At 24.9% G+C, this 25,388-nt stretch overlaps 1 protein-coding gene across 1 annotated transcript; it reads left to right on the forward strand.

Moving 5' to 3' along the window:
- The first annotated feature begins 21,749 nt into the window (after positions 1–21,749).
- On the forward strand, positions 21,750–24,481 carry LOC114168345 (WAT1-related protein At5g07050-like). Its single transcript, XM_028053126.1, has 7 exons — positions 21,750–22,040; positions 22,494–22,556; positions 22,676–22,792; positions 22,986–23,232; positions 23,340–23,501; positions 23,694–23,845; positions 24,007–24,481. Exons 1-7 carry the CDS (start codon positions 21,832–21,834, stop codon positions 24,287–24,289), a joined length of 1,233 nt encoding a protein of 410 aa, XP_027908927.1. The 5' UTR covers positions 21,750–21,831; the 3' UTR covers positions 24,290–24,481.
- The last annotated feature ends 907 nt before the right edge of the window (positions 24,482–25,388 follow it).

Consider the following 25,388-nt stretch of genomic DNA (forward strand, 5'->3'; position numbering starts at 1 on the left):
GTGAATACTTTAAAATATAATATTAAATCTTATTTGATAAGATAATATTTACTATTTCAGAATTTTTATAGTGAAGTAAATGCAAATCATAAACTACATTTTATTTTTATAATAAATACAAATTATAAAGGCATAATCCAAGTTTTTAAATTTTTGAACAAACAAAATTAAAATAAAGTTCTGACTCCATGAATTTGTCTCATTAATGATAACATAGACTTTTAAAAAGTTCAAAGTAGAAGAAAGATTTATAACTAACAAATATTTTTTATATAAGTATTAATATTTTCTCCTCTTCTACAGAAAAATTATGTATTTTATTAATTTATTTTAAAAATAGTCATTACATATTACACTTTTCTTAAAATCTGATCAGTTAATAGTTTCTTAAAATTACTTACCTTAAATATATTTAATTACCAAATTAAAAATTAAGACTTTGTTTTTTTTACCTAGCTTACTGAAAAATATATTTATATTTTTCAAAATCTACTTTTCATCTTCCAAAAATATAAAGATATTAAGAATTAAAACAATTTTCCAGTTTTTTCCAACACTACTTCCAAGCTATATTTTTTCAACCTCTTAAAGAACTTTTCAGTTTCTTCCAACCTACTTCCAAGATATATTTTTACGACTTCTCAAAGATGAATGTCTTTGTCATTAAATAACATTAAATATTAGAAACCAACAACTTTTTGTGTTTCTCATTGCAATTTTATATATGAATTTATTGTATTAAAATTTTAAATGGAAAATATTTTAAAAATCTACCTACCTTTTTAAGAGAGCTTTATACAGTTTTCAAAAATCTTCTTAAATTTTAACGTAGCTTATTGAATAAACTTTATAAATCAACACTTACGTCTTTCAATATAAATGTCAAAAATATACGGAATAAATGGAAAACTTTTTGTCTTCCAAGAAATTTTCATTTTGAATTATGACTATTTATTATGAACAACAACATATCATGATTTGTGGGACTCAATGAATCATGGAGTATCAATCAAACACATAATTAGAGTTTAAGACATTCACCAAAAATATTATTTATCAATTTTAAGTATATAAAAAATATAAAAATTTTATATCATCATGTTTGTTTTTTGAGATGTTATATGCTTCTTTATTTATCGCTAATGATTAATACAAAATACAAAATCTTCTTCTATTACTGTGCTTGAAAATCGATTGATCTAATATTACTTATTATGGTTGTATTCTTAACTTTATATCAATTATGGTTTTAAAATATTGCATTGGAAACCAAAATCTTCTTCTATTAACATGTTTGAAAACTGATTGATCTAATAATACTGATTATGGTTGTATTCTTAACTTTATATCAATTTATGATTAAATTTAAATATTAATTTAAGAATAAATTTATATTTATGTAGGATTAATGTAATATTATCATTTTATATTTTTATATAATATTACATTACATTGAATTTGCATTGGAAACTATTTTTTTTCATTTAATGTCCTTCGAAACTGAACTTTTCTTATAGTTGATTTTTGTAAACATCAAGCAGTAGATAATATTAGGTAATATATTCCTTCCGTGTGTTTTTAGAATAAATTTCAAAATTAATTCATTGAAAATAATATCGTTTTTAAGTTGTGAAAAATTAATCATAATACATATAATAATATTAATAAATTTTGGATTCAAATTTGAAATCGTAACGGACAGTAAAAGAAATAGAATGTGATAAAAAAAATTAAATTTAACATTTAAAATGAAAAATATATACAAAAAATTAATTTTTGTAATAAATACTTTAATATTTCTGATAAAAATATATAAATTCAAATATTCAAAAAATTTGATGACCCATAATGATATAATAATATATTATAAAATATAATAATATGTAACAATGTAAATATAAAATATAATAATATTAATATAATTAAAATATAATGTAAAAATTAAAAATTAATTTTTTTTTAAACTTTTAAATATATGGAAATAATTAAATATTTCAATTTCAATATTATTACAAGATTAAAATTCATATATTGTGAAAATTGGAATTCGAAGTATATACAGTAACATTTTCTCTAAAAGCAATTACCAAACTGAAACTTTAGAATGAAAATGGTACTATTTGACTAATTAAACAAAAAATATACCAATAAAATTTAAATTTTAACATTAAAAAAAATTGTAAAATAGTGTAGGTTTTTCAATAGATTCTTATAATGTCTCTAAACAACTTTCAAATATTTTTAACTTATAAGAAAGGTTCGTATTTTATATATTATTAAAATCTGAAAAATGATAAATTAAAAAAATTTAATGGAAATACATTAATATTCACAATAAAAAACAATAAAAGTTAAAAATATGATATAGAAAATAAACAAGTAATATAATATTTAGGAACAAAAGATCTATGGTTCTTAATAATATAATAATATATTAACATATTAGTCCTAATATAATAATAATAGTAAAAATAATTAAAATATAGTGTAAAATAATAAATAAATAATTGTAAAATTTAAATATGAATTTTTAAATATTTTTCACATATTTTTTCACAATAATTTAAAAAATAAATTTTATAACATAGACATTGGTATATCATTACAAGTTAAAATTATACATTCTTAAAATTTTTAAAGATATAAAAATCACTAATAATGTCGATTTCAATATTTTTTTTCTAAATTAGGATATATATTGTCAAATTTCAAATTCAAAATATATAGTAATAAAGTTTGAATTTAAATTCTAAATTTTAAAAGCTATGAAATATGGGAGCAAAGTTAAAATTTGAAATTCAAAATCCAAAAAAATTGTAAATAAAGGACTCCAATAGAAGAGTCTATCGACGTCTAACCTTTGTATTTTTGCATAGTGTACTATTTATATTTGTCTACATAGTTTACATTTTGTAAGTTTTGATTGTTTACTATTTATATTTTGTTTGCAGTCTAACATTTGTATCTTTAAAGAATCTACTATTTATATTTAGGTGTAATTAGTCGGATAATACTCACTTTTGTTTGGATATGTCAGTTTCATACCCACTTTTACAAAGGTGTCAATTGGGTCCTAACTTTGGAAAATATGTCTCAATCAAGTCCCTTTGAGAAAAAAATATTAACGCCATTAATGGTATCGATATTTAAAATGACTTACAAGAGTGGAAGGAATCTAATTGAGACATTTTTTCAAAAGTTGGGATTCGATTGGCACATTTTTAAAAGTGAGTATCAAACTGACACATCTGAAGAGAGTGAGTACTATCTGACTAATTAAACATTACATTTATATGCACGATCTATCATTTGTAGCTTTATATAGCTCACTCTTCACATTTTTTGTATCGTCTAATGTTTGTATCTTTATTAAGTCTACTCAACAATTTCTATATTGTCCATCATTTTTATTATTAGAGAAACAACTATTATATTTTTCTACATTTTTTACTCAATATTTCGTTCAAAATTAAATTTGATTTCTTAATTTTAATTATCTAAATCTTAATATATTATTTAAAATAATTATATATAATACATTTTATTAAAAATATATATAAATAACTTAAATACATTTTTATTATAAAATCAATTAAAATATTATTATTGAATTTTATAAAATAATATTTATATTAAATTTAATTATATTTTTATAATTTCAAATTAATTTAATAAATACACTGTAATTTTTAATTTTAAAATTCGATATCCCCGTGCGTTGCACGGGTAAAAATACTAGTATATATATATAATAAGATCTTATCTTCTGTAAAAAGTAAAAAATAATAATAAAGAGTTTCAGATAAAAGTGGTTAAGAATTTTAAAAAATGTTGAGTCTCGTAGCATTTAAAAAAACCATTATAAACTAATAATAGAATATTTCAAAGCATTTGTGCACTACTTTGTTAATTAAGAAAAACAAAGAAATATAATAAGAAATTTCATAAAACAAAATGACATTCTACATGGAAGAATTTGTGATTATCAATTTAGATAGTGTTGTCTATATATTAACTACATACCTTCTTAGTTGCATATATATAAAAAATGAAAATAATTTTTTGACTATTAAATTTTGACAATTTTTTTTTATAATTTTAAGTATTATTTTTTAAATATTTTTTTATTTTTTTATTCTTAATTTTTAAAAATTATTTAAAAAAATAATCTTATATTATAAAATAAAAAATTATTAAAATTTAGTAGGCGAAATATAATTTCATATAAAATTATTTAAAAAAAAGGTACGGCATTGAACTAAGCTTTTCAAATTTGTGTCTTTCTGTTAACCTAGTTTTCTCATTCATTAAATCGCCGCAATGTTAACGTTACTTCTCTGAAACACGTGTAGATAATGGTTTCATTTCATACATTAAGAGTGACTATATTTGCAACGTCACGTGATGTCAGCTAAATCTTTAGATTTTTATAGTGATTTTATTAATGTAATTTTAAGGGAAAAAGGAAAATTTATGTTTTTGGTTACTGAAGTGTTTGAATGATTTTACTAATAGATTTTGAAATTACAGGAACTAAATAAATAGTAATCAAATTTTGTGTTCCGGCAAAAGATTATTTCCAAATTAAAATCATATTTTAGTTAATAAAACATAGTTTTTTCTTATTTTTAATATTTTCTAACTTGTGATTTAGAAAAGAATCAAGCAAAGTATGTTTGTAGTTCCTGAATTTTTATCTAAAATTGGTATTTATTCACGAATTTTCAATATATTTTGGTCCCTAAATTTTAAAAATAAATGAATATAATCCTTTAAATCCACTTACGTTAATTTTTTTTAGGTGTTGAATGGATTTTTCGGTAGATATTGAACCGGGAATGTGTCAAACGATGTAAACAACTTCAATACTGACATATGTTTGACACGTCATAAAAAATTAACATAATTGGGTTAAAATGACTATATTCATTTATTTTTAAAGTTTAGGGACCAAAATCTATCGAAAATTTTTTAAGAACGAATTCCAATTTAGATCAAAATTGAGGGACTAAAAACATATTTAATCCTTTGAAATACTACTAAAAGTAATATTTGTAACCGCACAATTATTTTTATTCTTTTTCTGGAAAATATATATTACTTTTTATAGAATGTAATTTGATTATTTTATTTTATTTTTTAACCCATAAGCACGAATATATAATTTTAACATTTTTTACTTTTATTTCTATATTTTACTCAGAACATGTAAATCATATACTTTTATAACATGTAATTTATTTTAACTATACTATACTATTTATATATTAAATTTTACGATTTCTGAATTATATTCCAATACCTATAAGTAGTTTCTTTAAATGATTTTTCGAATTATAGATTATCGTATTTTTAATCTATTTTAAATACTTTTCTATCTATTTAAAAATACTTTATTTTAAATTTGAATAGAAATAATGTATGGTACAATATAAAACAGAACGAAAATGAGGTATCTATAGATAATGAATTATAATAAGAGTTCAAAACTAATTAAAAATTAAAATTAGAAATATCTTCAAAATATATTTATGAATAAACACATAAATTTATATAAAAATTTATAAAGATATATTCTATAATTTACATCTATATGTAATTTTTTTAACTAATAATTTCATCAAACATTTAATAAGCTAGCTTAATCATTTTTCAAATTTCGCGTATGAGCTATTAATTTTCATGTACCAACAAATTTTCACCAATCCGTTAATCTTCTATTTGTTATGAGATTAGATCAATATTTCAATTAAAACAGTTGCTTCAAATTTTGTTAAAATGTCTAAAGAATCATCAAACAAAATTTCAATTTATAAAGAATTGACCAAACAAAAATCGAATCTCCAAAACTTAAAAATATAAAAATTTTGATTGAATAATGGAAAAAAACAATGAGAGGGTAGTTGGTACATCAAATAGAGAGATTTAAGGAAAAGGGTGCAACTTGTGAAATAACAACCACAACCATTCTCTCCACAAATCACCAGAAAATGAAGAAATTTTAGTTTTTGACGAACAACAAACACCACAAAAAGAAAACAATAATAGAAGTGCGAGGGTATTGCAAATTCTTCCCACACAATCTTCCAATGATATTATGTTTGGTAAAAGTAGTTAAAAGTTAATCGAAAAAGATACAAAAGTTAGTTAAAGTTGGAAAAATAAATATATGGTAGATAAAAGCTATTCAGTTAATTATTAAAGAGTTAAATATGTTTGTTGCCTTTTAATTTTAATTAAAAATTAAAATTTGTTGGTCTTTAAATTTTTTATTCAATTTAGTCATCCGACTTATAAATACGTGAATATAGTCCTTTGAACTAAATTTTGTTAAGTTTTTTTTTTTTATGTTTAAGATGAGTTTTATGATAACTTGTGAGCAGTTTACCACGTTTGACACATTTTCGCTGTCATGTTAACTAAGAAATTATCTCGAAACGTGTTTGAAACGTTAATTAAATTTAACAATATTTGATGAAAATGACTAAATACACATATTTTTTAAGTTAAGAGACTAAATTTGGTCAAAATTTTAAAAAGAGACTAATTTTAGTTTTCACTTAAATTTAAGAAATAAAAACATATTTAACCATTTATTTAATATAAAGTGTGTGTAGAAGTCATTTATGTGTATTAAATCTTAAAATAAATAAAATGCTATTAAAATATGTAGCAATGCATGATAAAAATAAATGTAATATCGTCTATCATTATGAATATTAATTTTCTTTTTAGAAAAGATAAACAAAGTACTACACTATCCTACGTGCTTTAAAAAGCATTGAAATAGGTATAGAAAATTAAAACATATTCATGTAAATAAATAAAAAAAGTGTATGAAGACTTAATATACACTTAGAAAGAGAGTAAAAATAATAGATTTATAAATTACATTATATAATCAGAATTGAAAAATATAAAGAAAAAACAAATATATAATAGTTGTAGATAAATTAAAGATATATATGTAATATTATTTTAAAAAATTATTGAGATAAACTTAGAGAAACACAATATTATATTGCGGCTCAAGAATTTGAGAAACATAAAGCAAACTTTTGAACGATGTCTTCTATTTAAAATTTAATTTTTGAGTTATTTTTTATGCAAAATTATTTATTAAATTGTCAAATTTAATTAATATCTTCTTTTTATGATGCAGTTAAAATCTCAACTTTTCTCTTCTTCTGAAATTTTGAATAGTCTGATTCAAAATTTATAGTTGGCATATTTATATATTTTTATATGAAATAAAGAATTATAATATATAAATACTACTAAAAATAAGTATATTAAATAAATGGGTTAAAACAATAAAACCTAGTTCTGGTTATCAAGTAAGTAAACTCAATCCTAGACTTGTAGTATCTTGAAGTCTTAAGTCTTTTTCTCCCTCTCAAGTCTCAACCTTTTCATAAACTTACAAAATTTATTTTGAAATTAATCATTAACATTAAAAAAAATAACTAAAAAAAATATGTTTCTTCTTAGAACCATACACTCTAATCCCTAAACAAAATCAGGCAAAAGAAACACATTTTTAATCACAATACAAATTCAATAAATAAAATAAAAACAACATCAACACAAATAAAAAAAAACCAACTAACCAGAATGAGAATAGAAATATTCACACGAGTAACATGAGATTCAATAAATGGAATACCTTCAAACTCTCCAAAAAAGAAATCTATGATAGAAAAAAAACAAGGAGAGACAATAAGTAGAAACATTATATAAGAAGTCACAAAGAGATAAAAAAATAAAATAAAAATTGAAGTCACAAAGATATAAAAGAAGAAAATAGAATTAAAATTGAAATTACATAGAAAAAAAAGAAGAAAATAAAATCAAAATTAAAGTCACATAGAGATAAAAGAAAAAAATAAAATCAAAATGAAAGTCATGCAGAGATAAAAGAAGAAAATATAATCAAAATTAAATAACATATTTAACTTATTAAATATCATTTTTATTAACAATAAAAATTAACAAACTCTAATAATGATTTACCGGTAGAGGAGGAAGAAGAAGACAGAAATAAATGGATTTCAAGTATGCATGCAAGTTGAAATGTATGGAGGTGCAAGGAGAAACTTCGTACTATTTTGGTATTTAGGCCCAAAACTTCTTCTGGAGCCTAACTACCCTGTCTAGCCCAATTACAATTGGATGTCCATTGAATAGCTTTCGACTCGGCCCACTCAACCTTTTTTCTCTTTAGCTTCTTTGCACTCATGTTGCTCTGTTTCCAATTCATCAATTCATTATAATCTTCAATTTGATTTAGTGAATACTAATTATATCCTATTTCCAAAATTGTCCATAGTTCATTTCACTTTCTCTTGAGAACAAAAGAAAAGCAGCTCTTGTACATGTCCCTTGTTTCCAACATAAAAATAAACATGTATTTTATTCTCGTTAAAATTGTATTTCTATTACGATTTTTTTCAATACAATTGCATTTTTATTATATAAGAATTTTGTCACATTTTCTATTTCTCGTACTAGAAGAATGAACATATGATGTAATTAAATAATATTACCAAACCAATATAATATTATAATCAATTAATTTTGGACGTATAAACTTTGAAATAATGTAATTTATTTTATTAAATTAATAAAGCAACATTAAGTTAAAAAAAATATTTTTCTATTCCTTCTGTTATATTTATTTATACAAAAAATTATACATTTTTTTTTCTTTCACTATCTTCTAAATCAAATCGGGAAAGAGTTTTTTTTTTCTTTTTTTATCTTCCCATCTTATATTTTTCTTTCATATTTTTAATAAGTAATAGATCATCTAATTTTCTAATATTTTTCATTCATTCTACTTTATTTTCTTTTCACTTTCTTATAATATCCAAACATAGTATTTAAGTTCCAACTGTCCCTACACTTAACCCTTTTGTAGAAAGGGAATTAGATTAACATGATAATCATCTCAAATGGAAAGGGACTCATCGTTGTGGTGATGAAAACTATGATATATAAGGGGATCTAATTGTCATGATTGATATATACTATTTTTTTTTTTTCATTTTCCACTTATAGCTTCTTTTAAAATATCATTATTAACGTAAAGTTTTTGAATAATAAATTTATATATTTTTTATTTATGTATTATTTATCTTAATCATTTTAACTTAATTGAATGTATAATTTTCATTGCAATTCACATTTTCAACTATCTCAATTACAAAATTTTGTAACACCCATCTCTTGGGAGTTGCATTTCACGCGCCTTATCTACAATTAGGTAGAAAATATCTTTAGGAATATCAAAATACTCTCCATTTATTTTAGAAATATACTTATATGTCAAATGCCTAACACACACCTTATCTACAATATTAGGTAAAAAATATATCTCTCAGAAATCTCAAAGTACTCTTCATTTATTTTAGAACATATACGTATATTTCAAATGATGATCGTTTTGGGTATAGAGATCAAGCACCTATCTAAAACACAGTTAATCTTCACTCAATCTCCTTTCTACAATTATTTACTTCAATTTAATCACATGATAACTTAAATTAATTATTATAAATACCTAATGTAATTTAATAACAGTATGCATCGTTTCTTAAAATATATTTTTACTACGAATTTTATATAAAAAATATCATTTATCTTAATATACAAGCTAAAGAAAAAAGAAAATGCCAAAATACATGTAATAGTTTAAATATGATATCAACAAATGTTGTTAATGATTTGATGATAGTGAAGGAGTTATTTGAGTGAAAATTTTTATATATATATCATATACAAGAAAGTTTAGAATGACAAGTTGACAAATAGTGTATTTATTTTTAGGTCAAGGTCCCATTTGAAGTCCACTACCCTATTCATGTTTGCCTAATCCAAAAAAATCTTACACTTGCACACACACTCCCACAACTTGAGGTTCAAAAACATTCAATCATTAAAAGAAACACTTGTTATTATTTAAGATTTCTTTATAGTTGAACATGCTATGACCCAAGTGCTACAAATAAAGCTCTCTAGTCTTATTAGGTATACTCTCTTTTCTTATATTATCACTTCTACTTTGTTCATGCATATATGTTAACCTAAAACGTTAAAGTATCTTTAAGGGTGTTCATAGAATCTCCTTCAAGATCCTACACCTTGCTCACTCATCACCAACATCAACATTCAGAATCTAGAGAGACACAAGAATCCTTAGACTTGACTCCATCACTTTGATGAACTAGACTATGAATAAAATATAGTACTATGTATCTCTAAGAGTTTGATTTCCTTTTTGTTAATATTAACAAAGTTTTTTTTATTAATGTTAATAGGAGTTATGTTTTATTTAAATTGTTAAGATTTTGTGTAGACTACTCTTATTTCTCCCTTTCTCACTTGATATTAGTAAGGATTTTTCTTGATCAATGTCTCAAGAATAATAATTTTTAGTGTGAACTATGTTTTTCAATCGACTTTTGTTGGTTTTTCTTTTGTTAATATCTACAATGATTTTCTTATCAATGACATCAATATCATTCTTCGTTAATAATTTGTTAGAATTTTTTGTTTCAAAATACTCTTAGGAAAACTTTAGCCAATATAAATTGTTGTCACTTGGGAGAATTTTCAATTTACATTAATCAAAATGTCAACAAAGAATCTTTTAACTAACAACATTATAAAAATAACCTCGATCCATGTCGATCTAAATATTGTAGTTGTCATCAATTGAAATAATTTTGATCAACGTGAATAAAATGAACTTTATCCGTATTCGTTAAAAAATATTGATGAATATTTAAAAAAAATAACATTAGCATAGATAAATAAAAAAAACACCAATATTTTTTAATTATTAGCAATTATTCAAATGAAAAAACTAAAATTTAATAAATTTGAATAATATCCTAAAAAAGTATTTAAAAATGAAAATAATTTAAAGTTAAATCAATTTAAACACTACATATTTAAATGAGTTAAAAACTGTGAAATAAATCTAATATTAAAGGTTTATCTAGAAACAACAACTAATGCAAAATTTAAATATTAGAACTCCAACTAAGGAGAGTTTTATATCGTCAAAAATAAATGTAGAGATAGTTTTGAAAATAAATCAAAATTTTAAGGAAGTAAATATTTGTCCACATGTTACATTAGTTTTAATGTTTATTACAATGTTCATTATCATGCTATTAAAGTTTTAAATGTAATATATCTAATTCGAGTCCAAAGTCAAAGTCACATGATATTCACTTAATCATAATTGATGAAGACATCTAAAATCAAAATTTAAGATATCTAAAGATGTGAATGTTAAAAGTAGTATATACCATGTAAATGAATATAACAATTTGACGAAGATATATATGGAAAGGTCATGTTTAAAGTACTAATTGTTCATCCAAATCTTCATCATAATAAAGATGCACTTGACCAATAATACTACAAAAAAATCATTAATTAATAATTAATTTTAGTGACAAAAAATAATTAGTCACTGACCAAGTTAGATATCAATTTATAAATTAAAAATTATTAGTAACTAAAATAGTTTCAAAAACTTATAGTTGGTTTCTAAATTGATAACTAAAATAGTTTTTATTATAAATTAGTTTCTAAATCAGTTACTAGCTACCAAAGTTTTAGCTACCAAAGTTTTAGCTGTGAAAAGAATTTATCTCTAATTTAATCTTTAATTAAGGAATTAATTCCTAAATGAGTTTCTAAACATACCTTTTGACCATAAAATTGGATAGTTTTCTTGTAGTATATACTAAAGACGGTCGATCATCACATTTTTTGAGTGATCATTTTCATTCTGTCTTCTTTCGATTTCTCTCTCATTGTTATGCTACCATCGATGGTTGATTTTTGTTGCCTGTGCAATAAATGTCATAGACATAAATTGTTTGATTAACACAGGTAAGAAAAAAACATTCTTTTTCAATTGGGATAGAACAACTATTCTAATTATAGCTCTAGTCTTCTTTAGACTTATACTAATGGTTCTCGCTAACAATCGTTGTTATATATAGTAAAAAAGTTATTTTTAATGATGACTCAATCATTGACGGATTAGAAACCATAAATCATCATTAAAAATGTCTTTTACTATATTAAAATTTCCCTTCTCTTATAAAATATAGTTGTATTTAATCTGTTCTCATCCATAATATTTGACGTATTAAACAGAAGGTGTTGCTAGAAAATTACTCACAATGGAAAATGATTTTACAGTGTCATTTGATAAAAACTTAGTGAGCTGTAAGTTTATATAAGTTATGCAAAATGAATTTAATTAGAAATCATACCAATGATTATGTGTGATTATAAAAGATAGCATTGACCGTTCAACTATAAAAAAATATAGATAATAATGTATCTTTTAGCAATCTTCTTCCTAGTAGTATTTTATTAAAAAAAAAATTATAAGATACATTCAAGACCTAACATAAAAAAAGTAGAAAGATGATTTTAAGAGGATATTATAAAGGAAATGGAAAAATTTTAAAAATTATTTGTCACATTCTAAGTACTGCTAAAAGCCAAAATGCAGGCAAAAAGATGTAATAAAAGCATGAAAAGCTATTGAGTTGTGATAGGTTATGTCCCAGACGTGGAGGAATGAATCTTTGACCACACTTTTGAAGTTGATGAAACGTAGAGTGAGAGTGTGATTAATGGAAAAGAAAAAAAAAAACTTTCTTTAGTGTCTTTTTGAGAAGATGATGAAGAAGAAGAAAAGCTTAATGGCACCAAGCACCAAGCACCAATGGCATATTATAATCATATCTTCCCTCACAAAAATCAAATTGCTCAAAAGATAAGTTGGAAAATATGCACTGTAAAGGAACTTTATCTTCTTTGGAGCCATGGAAGCCAACAAATTACTGGTCTTCCATATGAATAATTAACTAACCACTAACATATTATTCATTATATGCAAGATTAATTATGAAAAATCACAATTCCATTCAAACGATCCATTAGTGTTTCGGATATAGGAATCAAATGTTCATTCGTCCAAATCGATCGGTAAGTCCAAATCGATCAGTAATACCTACTAAAGATATCCTGACACTCAAATTAGTTTAGTATGAAATGGTCAAGCAGATTAAAAAAATCTTAAATAATTATTAAATGAATCAATAATCATACATTTGACCTAGTAATATTTGAATAGGAATAACATAATAACGACCCAATTTCTCATAATCATGTTTACTGTCTTGCTTAATATAACTAATTACTTAATTGATTAGTTTAGATTCGGCCAACCTCACATTCACTTATCATGGTAATGGAATTAATAGTCATGTTTGAGCCCACTACACTATGTGGTTACTATGGTGGTGATATTAACGGATAATTGTTTCAATCCACTAAACAGTGTAGTTACCATAGTGGTGGTCTTAATGAAAAAAGTTTTGATCACTAAACTATACAATTACCATGATAATGGTCTTAATATATGATGCACTAATACTTTAACTTGGATTACGTATCCGTGTCCGACACGTATTCGTATCCGATACTTTAGGATATTTTATCAATACATATCAGTGGAGTATTTAATTTACAAAGTCATAGTACATTACAAGAAAATATATAAATAATGATCAATTTTAGTAACAAAAATAATTAGTCACTATATAGTGATCAATTTAAGTATCAATTTAAAAACTAAAAATTATTGGCAACTAAAATAGTTCCAAAAAATTATAATTAGTCTCTAAATTGATATTTAAAATAATTTTTATTATGAATTGATTTTTAAATTGGTCACTAACACTAGTTACCAAGATTTTAAATATCAAAATAATTTGTCACTAACATTAGCTACCAAATCTTGACTACCAAAATAATTAGTCTATAAATTGATCTCTAATTAGGAAATTGGTCTCTAACATATTTTTTGTTACTAAAATTAATTATTATTTAAGAGTTTTCCTATCGTGGTACTTTTATGATCACAACAATTTATATTTTTTAAGTTGATAACTTTAGTACATATAGTTTTAATTTGGATTAACATAATAACAATCATATATTTATTATGTTTTTTTAAGAATTATTGTATCTTATTATTTTCAAAATAAATATATCAACATATCGAATACGTTTCATATACGATATTATATCCGTTTATCATAGATCTTAATGAATTAATGATAATGAAACAATTGTTGATCCACTAAACCGTACGGTTAATTTTCCAACTATCGTTCCCGTTCGTCTACTTGGTACATGTATGAAACAAAAATTGAATTTGGTTATATAGTATAATTTAATCATATAATAAAATTCACTTAATATTTTTTGTTAAAACCTTGTTAATGAAGTATATATATATATATATATATATATATATATATATATATATATATATATATATATATATATATATATATATATATACACACGTATATGTAAGCATTGTGAGCCTTTGAAACATGATTTTAGTGAAGTCCTATATTGTAAATAAAAAAATAAATTGTATATATTTGTCAAATATGGAAAGAAGGAGACAAATTGGGAAAACGCATTTAATCATGTTTTACTTTTCTTATCAGTGACAATGTTCCCTTTATTAATGTGCATTTACTTTTTCACTGGCTCAGTTCTAATTTACACTATACACTTTCATTATCTCATGACAACGATGGTTCGTATTTAGCTTTACTTCCACATTATTTATCTCCATTGTTCTTCAATCTAGGTGTAAATTTTGATATTAGAGTGGTAAAAAATATCAATAAAAAATTGAAAATTTTCCTAGTGAAATTATGCTTAAATTGATGCATAATATTATTAATTACAAATCACCTTTTTTTTTACATTTTTCTTTTAGTTTTACATGAATCCACACCCATTTTAGATAGATTTTTTTTGCTGATTATAGATTTTCATCACTATTTATATTTGCATGACCCTTTTACATGAGATTATCCACGTTTTATTCGTTCGAGAAATGTGTGGTCATTTCACTCCTTCACACTTTTTTCACTCTTAATGGATTATATATATATATATATATATATATATATATATATATTATTTAACATATTTTTTCTTTGTACAAAACACAACGAAACTTACTCTTACTTTTTTTGGCAAGAAAAATAAATTCATAATGTATTTATTAAGACAGTAATTTTTTTAAAGTTTTTTTATGGTGTTTTTTTCAGGTTTAAAACCTAGAAAAAAATAATAGTTTTAGCAATCATGTAAAACCAAAAGTTAAATGGGACAGCAAAAAGAATCTACACATATTTTTTCTAGGTTGATTGGTGAACAGGTAGTGCGGTGGAAAATATCAAATATCATGCGTGAGTTAAAGTTTCACTTTCGTCAATTGGAAATCTCATTCTGATTTTTGCATTGTTGTTGATTGATATGCATGTGTATTGTATACTATTTTAATCTTCTTTTTCGTAATTAATATGAAATACAACAAACAAATTAGGAAATATAATGATATTCACTTCCACTAAAACTATTTTTATCTTTTTAATACGACTTTCACTCTTATGTTTTCTCATTAAAAATAATAAAAAAGTAAAGATATAATTTAAAAAAAAATAAATAGATAGATAAAAATAAATAAAAAATTATATAAATTTTAGTAATGAAATCAATTAGGATATGTCTCAAACATTTTTTTAATGGAATATGCATACATTTTAAAGAATAACTAATTACCAACAATATTTATTAATTTGGAATATATTCATCACGTGAAAAAAATGTTGTGTAAATGTCTATTTTTCTTTTAAGAACCACTTGATTTAATGAAGCCAAGTGACACTTTATGAAAGTTCATTTAATAAGATAGATAAAGATAAGTGTATTGCTTATTCAATGACACTTTATAAGATGTGTAGTGGATAAGTACCACTAATAATATGATATATTTTCTTTGTGACAAATTACGTAAATGTGAATATATTTTATTAGATAATTTTAATTATATAATTTATTTTTAAGAATTGAACTATGTTTTTGTTTTCTCAAATGACTTTATTTTGAGGAAAATTTTATTTACCCGAAACATGTCTTTGTTTTAATGCTTATAAGTTTTAAACAATAAATAGGATGATTATCATAACTTTATGATGATATGACCTATGTTCACAACGTGTTTGAAAGTTGTGTTTTGGAGGAAAAGAAAAAAGATGACAACTTTTTAATTTCTGATAAATATCCTATGATTTAACATTTTGTTAAAACGAAACAAATAATTTTTAATCTTATGTTTATCTTTGTCTACATTACATAGTTAGTCTTTTAATTTTAATTTGTTTTTTCTATAATTTTACTCTAAAATATGCCCTTAGTAATATCAAGTATTAATTTAACTTTTAAGAATTTATGAATATTATATTGTTGGTTATTGAGTAATCGGATAATATATCATCATATCTACTCAAGTAGGTACACAAACTTTATAAGTTTGGATTTTGTAAATGAGATTTGCTTTGTTGTGTTAAGTGATCCTAAGATACATAATTTAAATATTTATCATAATGTGGAAGTGAAGTATAGTCTTTTGAACCACTTTTTTATATGAACATATTAAGTTGATGTTTCAATATCAAATTTATTGACATAACATTCAATATATTATCTACTTTGTAACTTAAACTCTCGTAGTTTTACCATTAAAATATATTTTGGAGGCTAAAGGATGAATGAATATTTAAATTGTCTTTCGCTTTGATTTGTTAGTAATATGAGGTTATTGGTGGTATTGGGTTAAATTATATTTAAGTCTTACAAACAGATAAATATAATCAGAAAATTCTAGCCAGTAAAAGGGATTGGAGGAGTTCTCTAAAAGAAATTAATTAGTATTATTAGAAAAAATTGCATATGAATTAACAAAAGGATAAGTAAAGGAGATTTTGATATAATTAAAAAGAAGATGTTTAGAATAAAATTGCATATGAATGAATCTAAAGGTATATTTCATCGAAATCACTTTATTAGGGTAGAGTTGAAGTGTTTTAGGGACTTGAACGATTGGACATACACCACTTTTTCCTATTGGGGTGACTCAGATGCCTCAATAGTTATCACACTGCATCCCCACACGGAAACCACTGTTTTTTTTTTTTTTTTTCTTTTTCACTGTCTTTCATGATCGCTATAATAACGATATAAAGCTATGAAGATTAAAATTAATATTTTTTAAATATATAGAAAATAAAATTGCGTACTTAAAAGTGTAGAAACCAAAATTGAAGAATTATATATGTAGTCAAACTACAAAAATTATCATAAAGTGTTTAATGCTGGCATACACACAAATGCTCATTAAATTGCAGTTTGCAATTTCAAGTTTAAAAGGAATGTTTTGGCATGCAATTAATGCATTCAATGGAGAAATGAATCACTCTATAAGTTTTCGAAATGATTTTGTATTCCTTAATAAACTAGATTTTGTTACGTCACACTACAAAACATTACTCCAAGTTTAGTGAGGCAATAATCTTAAATGTGGATCTTATCTACAATGTTATATAAGTTTAAATATTTTGTTTTAAAAAAAATTGTTTTAATAATACAGCTGCTTTTTAGAGTTTAGTTTGATTTTATGTAAATGTCATAATTAATTCCATTCTATTACTTAAAATATCCAAAATTTTACTTATCCAAAACACCTTTTTTGTTAAGCAATTAATGTCACATATGCATATTTTTGTTAGGCAACATCACTTTGCTTTAAATAACTTTTTATAAGCAATTGGAGATTATCATAGTCATAATTAATTCCATAGTATTACTTAAAATATCCTCAATTTTACTTATCCAAAACACCTTTTTTGTTAAACAATTAATGCCACACATGTATATTTTTGTTAGGCAACGTCACTTTGCTTTATATTACTTTTTATAAGCAATTGGAGATTATCATAGTCATGCGAAGTTGTTGATGATGACTTTACGAATTCCACTTATAATCAATAGAAGATGATCTTAGTTATGCTGAACTTGTTGATAATGACTTTTGGAATTCCTCATTGATTACAATTTTCATTTAATAATTTGTGGTTATATAATACTTAACAATTGTTAGACAATGAAAATAAAAGGAATTATAAGGGTGTAGAAAATAAATGAAATATACTAATGAAAAAAGTCAATTTAAGGAATACAAATTAAAATTACACTAAAAATTTGGAGTTTTGCAAGGACTTGCAAAGAAAGAACTTAATGGTTAACTAATTTTACGAGGAAATATAATATTGTAACAAGCAATTAGTGAGGGATTATGAACGAATTATTATCTCATAGTTAGGCTGGGATATTTTTTCTCACTATTCTTATAGTTCACTTGTCATTTTTATCAAAACATGTAAGTTTGAAGTGATTTTTTTGTAAAGGTTGTTTGTAGTTATTCTAGTTATAGACTAAGTCAAGTGAGCCTTCTAATATTTATATTACAAAAAAGATTATACATATATTTTTATTAATGTCAATATCACTAATACCCTTCGATATAGAAAAGAAAAGATATTTTTTAACAATTAAATTTTAACAACTTTCTCTTATAATATAATATAAGGTAACATTTTCTAAGTGACTTTCTATTTTTTTTTTCATTTTTTTATATTTTAAAATCACTTAAAAGATGTTATATCAAGTTGTAAGAGAAAATTGTCAAAATATCATTAAAAAAAAGACTTCAAAGAGCACATATATCTTTCTATTCATATTTATGTCCTAAAGAAAAATAAGGTTGTACATTACATATACAAATAAATTGGCACTTGAGAACTTTTATGTGATTAGTAAATTTAAGAAAAAAAATTCTTCAAATACTTTTTCAAGAAGATAGAGAAAAAGAAAATATATAATGATAATCAAAATAAAGAAAAAAGGAAATAACTTAAGAAAAATGGTGTAAATAATTTCTTTTTATTGACTTGATTCTATTTGACTCCGGCTAGTTTGTTAAAAAAAATAATTGTACTAAAAGTGAGTCCAACTCTACATAGTCTTTTGTGAATCCAATTCAATTAGATCCGACAAGGGTCCAACTCAATTTGATTATGCTTGACCGGACCTTACTTAACTTGTTTGAACCAAAGATGTAGTCAACTCTACTTGATCCCATGTAGGTTCAACTTGACTCAACCTTTTGTGAGCCCAATTTGACTTGGTCACACATGATCCAATTCAACTATGTCCAATGTGGCTCAATTTAACAAATGTTATATCTATAAATCTTGACTTGACCAACAATGGCGGATTATACGAGGAGCAGGCGGGGGCCATCCCCCCCCCCCCCCTAATTTTTTTGGAATTTTTTTAGCTATGTATTTTATTTTAAAATATTTTAAACTATGTATTTTATTTTTAAATTATATATTATATATTGGAAATATTAAGAATTCATAAAAAATTAATTGAATATATTTTTATTTATTTTCTAAAATATAATATTTAATATTAATAAATAATTAAATATAATAAAGATTAAAAAATTAAGATATTTTTTATTTTTGTCCCATTATTTTTTTATTTCTTATATATTGTAGTGACTTCTCATACTCACTTGTATGTTTTTTTTATAAAAAAACATAAAATTAAACACAAACTAATTATTTTTGCTCTCATCTATCTCCTTACTCGTATTTCTTTCTTTTGTTTATGAGAAAAAAATGAAATTAGACACAAACTCATTACTTTTGCTCTCATCTCTCTCATTTGTTCTCTTTCATTCTCGAATAAAAAAGGTAAGTATATTGTCTCACTTGAAGAAATATAAACATTTGGTATATTCATTATTCATAATATAAAAGAAAAAAGTAATGTATTATGTATTTTTTCATAACCGATTTTTAATTCTGACTTGATTATCATATATTTTATTTTTAGTAATTATGTCTTTCAATTTTTTATTAGATTATGATAAATTATTTTTCACTCTTAAATTTATATGTATGTGTATATATATATATATATATATATATATATATATATATATATATATAGCAAAATAAAATGAAAGATGAATTTCTTCTACACAATTTTAGCTCTGATTCAATTACTTTTACTTTTGTTTTAATTATTGATGAAAGATTTTAAGGAACTTAATTATCGATGAAGGATCTTAAAGAACTAAGGACAATCATTTTTATCCTTATTATTTTATATATGTTTGTGAATTATTTTATAATTACAATTATACTCATGTTTTTATTGTATTAATAATACAAATTTTGAATGTATTATTTTAGTTCCTCCAAAGATATAAGTCAAGAACCATCATTGTTGACTAAGATGCAGGTTGACATGAACTCTCAACTTAACTATCTACTTGACTTGGGTCCAATTCAACCCTCTCTAGTGAACCAGCTCATGGATTAGTCTTGGTGCAATAAACCTTTATTATTATTTTAACCATGTAAAATTCTTTTTAAGTAGATGTTTTTTTTTTCATTGAACCTTTTTAACCTTAATATAAACCAAACTCTATGAACTAAACCAAATTGACATATCTAACAAATTCACAAGTTTTGAAGAAAGATTCATTCATTACAACAAGATACAAACTTAAATATTAACCTCGCCTAAAATTGAAGCAAATAATTTATTGATGGTCCACATTCATTTTTAGCTACAGCACAACTCCACTGTATTTATAATATCCACATAACTATTTTATTGTTAATTATTTATGATAAATTTGTAATTATTTTTTCATTTAATTTCCTAATTAGCGCAATCATTTTAATTGAGTTGAAAAATAAATTTCATAATACTGATTTAATTTATTTTTAAATATTTTCCCATCGTCATTTCTTTCATCACTTAAAAAATAACAATCGATGTTACTTATTTTTCTAGGTACAGAGATGACTAAACATTAAACATTAACGATTAAAATTTTAAAATAATTGACAGGTAAAATTATAAAAAAAAATCATTAAGAGAAAAATTTATGAAAAAAAAAGTAACATAAATTAAAAGCCACGTTCACAAAAGTTTACAGTTGATACTGCTCATGTTTGGCACTTCTTTCATACAGTGTCGGTTGATTCTTATCAAGACACGATTCAATTAAGGAAAAATGTTGTTTGACGATAATCATTACCAACTTTTGATCATCACAATTAAAAAAAATGCTAGATGGAATGTGGAACCAATAATCATCATTATATATAATAACACTCTATTAAGTAAAGCATTATGGAAAAAATGAGTATATATAAACTTTTAATTCATTTGTTAGTTATCGACACATATGTATTGATTAGATTTAAAAAGAACCAACATGCATATATATATATATATATATATATATATAATGTTACAAATTTTCTTGGTATTTTATAAAAGTTAAACCAATTATTGATTGGTTTGTTTATTAATCCTGCTAGAATAGTGGGATATATATATGAATTAAGAACCAAATAAGTGAGATTTCATTAAGAAAAAAAGAAAAGAAAAGAAAAAGAGATAGTACAAATTAGGTAGAGAAAGAAAAATAATAAAGTGAAAGTTTGATACAAGACGTTAACATACTGAAAGCCTACTTTATAGAATCACTTTTGATTCCATTATCATATTACTTGTTCATGTTTGTTTGAATATCCATGCCCACCTAGTCATATATACATGCATTGTCGTGCTGCCCCCCATTGCAATATCTCTGAGCCCCACAACAAAAAAGAGACTCATTTTGCAAATAAAAACATTTACGTGTACATGCATATGACGAAACCCTTTGGTTCCTTGGTATAAATAGTTGGGCACTACCCTTCGTATTCCTTAGGAAGTAACACAATAACCTTCTTCTAGTGTTCTTCCTCTCTAACTTCTGAAGGAGAAAAAATGGCTACCGAAAAGCTTGGAGGTTGTGCAAAGTTCTTTGCAAGCTCCAAACCCTACTTGGCTATGATCTCTCTGCAGTTTGGCTATGCTGGCATGAACATCATCACAAAGGTTTCTCTCAACCAAGGCATGAGCCACTATGTTCTTGTGGTTTATCGTCACGCTTTCGCAACTGCTGTTATAGCTCCTTTTGCATTTATCTTTGAAAGGTTAGTACGATAATCATAATGTATATAAACACTTTAACTTTTAAATATGTAGTTTACAGAATGTTAAGAATGTCACTTAAGTAAATTTTTATAAATTGTAGTAATATAAGTTATCATTAATACAACAGAAGTCTCATAAAAGACAATAATACAAAAATTTCATGAACTGTTAAAATTCACTAACTATTAAAATATTATTAAAAAATATTTTAGATGACGATCTAAACCGTCATCTATAATATTTTTTCATAAATCATTGTCTAAACTGTTATCTATGATATTTCTTCATAGATGAGTTTTGGTAAAACTGTTATCTATTTACAACGTATTTAGTATAATATCAATTTTATAAGTTTTTTATCCTAAAATAGTAATATTTCTTTGAGTCATAACTATGGCATTTGATTTATTTTGTTAATCTAACTAATGGTTATTCATTGTTTTATTTTTCAGGAAAGGTCAACCGAAGATAACATTTCCAGTTTTCATGCAAATTTTTATCCTAGCTCTTCTTGGGTTAGTGTCCAAATTCAATACCAAGTTTTATATTATTATTATTATTAGCATGGTTAATACATAGAATTGGAATTTGCATGTATTAATATGAATATTTGTGTTGTATTATAATAACACAGGCCAGTGATTGATCAAAATTTCTACTATGCTGGGTTGAAGCTCACATCCCCAACCTTCTCATGTGCAATGAGCAACATGCTTCCAGCTATGACTTTTGTGATGGCTGTGTTTTGCAGGTAAATTAATCAAACCCTAATTTTTTTTTCAATGGTCTCTAACTTGAAATTTAGTAAAACATATTTTACAGAAGATATTCTTTTTTCTGAATTTAAAAAATGAGAAAAGGAAAAGGTAGTTAAAGTTTCATTTTTTTTTTATTGTAATAGTAAAGCATGCTAAAATTGTTTCTTTGATTATATATGTGAAAAGAATGGAGAAGATAAACATGAAGCAAGTGAGATGCATAGCAAAGGTAGTGGGAACATTAGTGACAGTTGCAGGGGCTATGCTAATGACCTTATACAGAGGTCCTATAGTGGAGATGTTTTGGGCCAAACATCCCCACAATAAGGCCAATGGAGCAACCAGCACAGGATCATTGGACAAAGATTGGTTCTTAGGATGCATCTTTCTTATCATTGCCACCCTTGCATGGGCTTCACTCTTTGTTTTACAAGTAAGCAATAACAAGAGATAAAAAGGAAAAAGAATGTGCCAACTTTTTTGTGTCCTTTTGGTGATATCACACAAATAATTGACATTCATTTTTGTGGCATTGGACAGGCCAAAGCTATACAAACCTACAAGAATCATCAACTCAGCCTCACTTCACTTGTGTGCTTTATAGGCACTGTTCAAGCTATTGCTGTTACTTTTGTTGTTGAACACAACCCTTCTGTTTGGAGAATTGGCTGGGATATGAACTTACTTGCTGCTGCATATGCTGTAAGAATTCATCCAACAACTTTATCTTTCATTAACAAATTTTAAATTTTAAATAGACTTTAAACCTAACCTAATCTTATAAAATCGGCTTATAAAATTGGATTGTAAGGTAAACTTTATATCTATTTATATATTATAAACTCGTTTTATTTTTAGTTAACGTGAGATAAAGAGATTACATTCTTTTATCAGGGGATTGTGACATCAAGTATATCATATTATGTACAAGGACTGGTGATTAAGAAGAAAGGACCTGTCTTTGCAACTGCTTTTAGTCCTTTAATGATGATCATTGTTGCCATCATGGGTTCCTTTATCCTTGCTGAACAAATTTATCTTGGAGGGTAAATTTCTACTTCCTCTTCTATATATATAGATAAAAACTTGTATCAAGTTCTTTTCTGTATGTATAACTGAAAATAGCAGTTTATGCAGTTCATGCAGTTTCTGCAGATTATGCAGTTCAGACTAACTGAAGTTTTCTTCTTTTTTCTGGTGGTTGCAGAGTGATTGGTGCCATCTTAATTGTGATAGGTTTATACTCAGTTCTATGGGGAAAGCACAAAGAACAAATAGAGAGTAAAGTGGCAGATGAAATTCCATTGCCAGTAAAAGATGGTCAAAGTTCTGTAATTTCAGGGCTAAATATGATGGATGTGACAAATGATTTTAGTGAAGAAAAATATGTTCAGAAAGAAGATTTCAAGAATAACAAGGCCTCCTCAGTTGTAATAAGCATGCCTATTGCAGAGCCTCTAACCAAAGATAACAAAGAGGGAAAGGCTTAAGCAATTTGGAATGTGAATAGGAATGTTTTCATGAACTCCCACGTTACCCTTTTTAGCAATTTTTTCTTTTTTCTTTTTTTCTTTTTTGTTGCTACGAGAAGGGTCTTGTTGTTTGTGACATATTTAACCAATAATATATGATATATAGATTCCTAGATTTTATTATATATGAAGAGGGTCTTGTTTGTTGCATATTTGTGACTTATTAATGCCAACTTCGTTGTAAAATCAGAAAAGAGAAACCTAAAGCTTCTCTCTGCTCATGCCTCTCTGTTATAGATTCCATTCACTCTTTTTTTTTTTCTTCTTTTAAGATAGAAACATTATTGCCTATATTTTAGGGGTGGCAATGCGGGCCGGCTCGCCCCGTTTAGGCCCGCCCCGCATAAGGCCCGCACACCGCGGGCCGGCCCGCCCCGCCCCGCACATTTTATGCGGGCCGCATACTCTGGCCCGCCCCGCATAAAGGTTGGCCCGCGGGCCCGCGGGCCGGCCCGCTTTTTTTTTTTTAAAATTTATTTATTTATTTTTTTTTTTATCATAAAACTTTCAATGTTTAAAAATTGGGAAACTTTAAGAAGTTCACAAAATTAAGTAAAGACTTTGGGGAATTAGATGATAAATTGATAATTCAACATTTTCATCATATTCATACTATGACATACACAATGTATTCTTTAAATTTTAGCACATTAAGAATTACATAATACTTGTCTTTTCCAGTTATACAAGAATTTGAAATGTTAATGCAAGAGTCCATAAAAGAAGTAATTAATATACACAAGTGCAAGTTTTTTTTCTTTTTTTTAATTTTATGCGGGCTTGCGGGCCGGCCCGCGCGGGCCGCGGGCTAGCTCGTGCGGGCCGCGGGCCTATGCGGGCCGAGCCCGCGCGGGCCTGCGGGCTCACTATCCTGGCCCGCCCCGCGTTTTTTATGCGGGCCCGCGGACCGGGCCCTAATTGCCATCCCTACTATATTTTAAATTTACCTGCACTAGTGAAAAGATATACTTTTACATCATATATTAATTAATCACAAATAAAAAAAAAACTATATCAATATAACAAATATTCTTGCATCAATTATTTTATCAAGTGC

This window comes from Vigna unguiculata, chromosome 11 (genome assembly GCF_004118075.2).
Source record: "Vigna unguiculata cultivar IT97K-499-35 chromosome 11, ASM411807v1, whole genome shotgun sequence".
NCBI classification, from domain to species: Eukaryota; Viridiplantae; Streptophyta; class Magnoliopsida; order Fabales; family Fabaceae; genus Vigna; species Vigna unguiculata.

Excerpts from the sequence above, each read along its gene's own strand:
- LOC114168345 (XM_028053126.1), top strand. The coding sequence starts at position 21,832 with ATGGCTACCGAAAAGCTTGGAGGTTGTGCAAAGTTCTTTGCAAGCTCC. Across the intron at positions 22,041-22,493 it reads TTTGCATTTATCTTTGAAAG|GAAAGGTCAACCGAAGATAA; the intron begins GTTAGTACGATA and ends TTTATTTTTCAG. Across the intron at positions 23,502-23,693 it reads TACTTGCTGCTGCATATGCT|GGGATTGTGACATCAAGTAT; the intron begins GTAAGAATTCAT and ends TTCTTTTATCAG.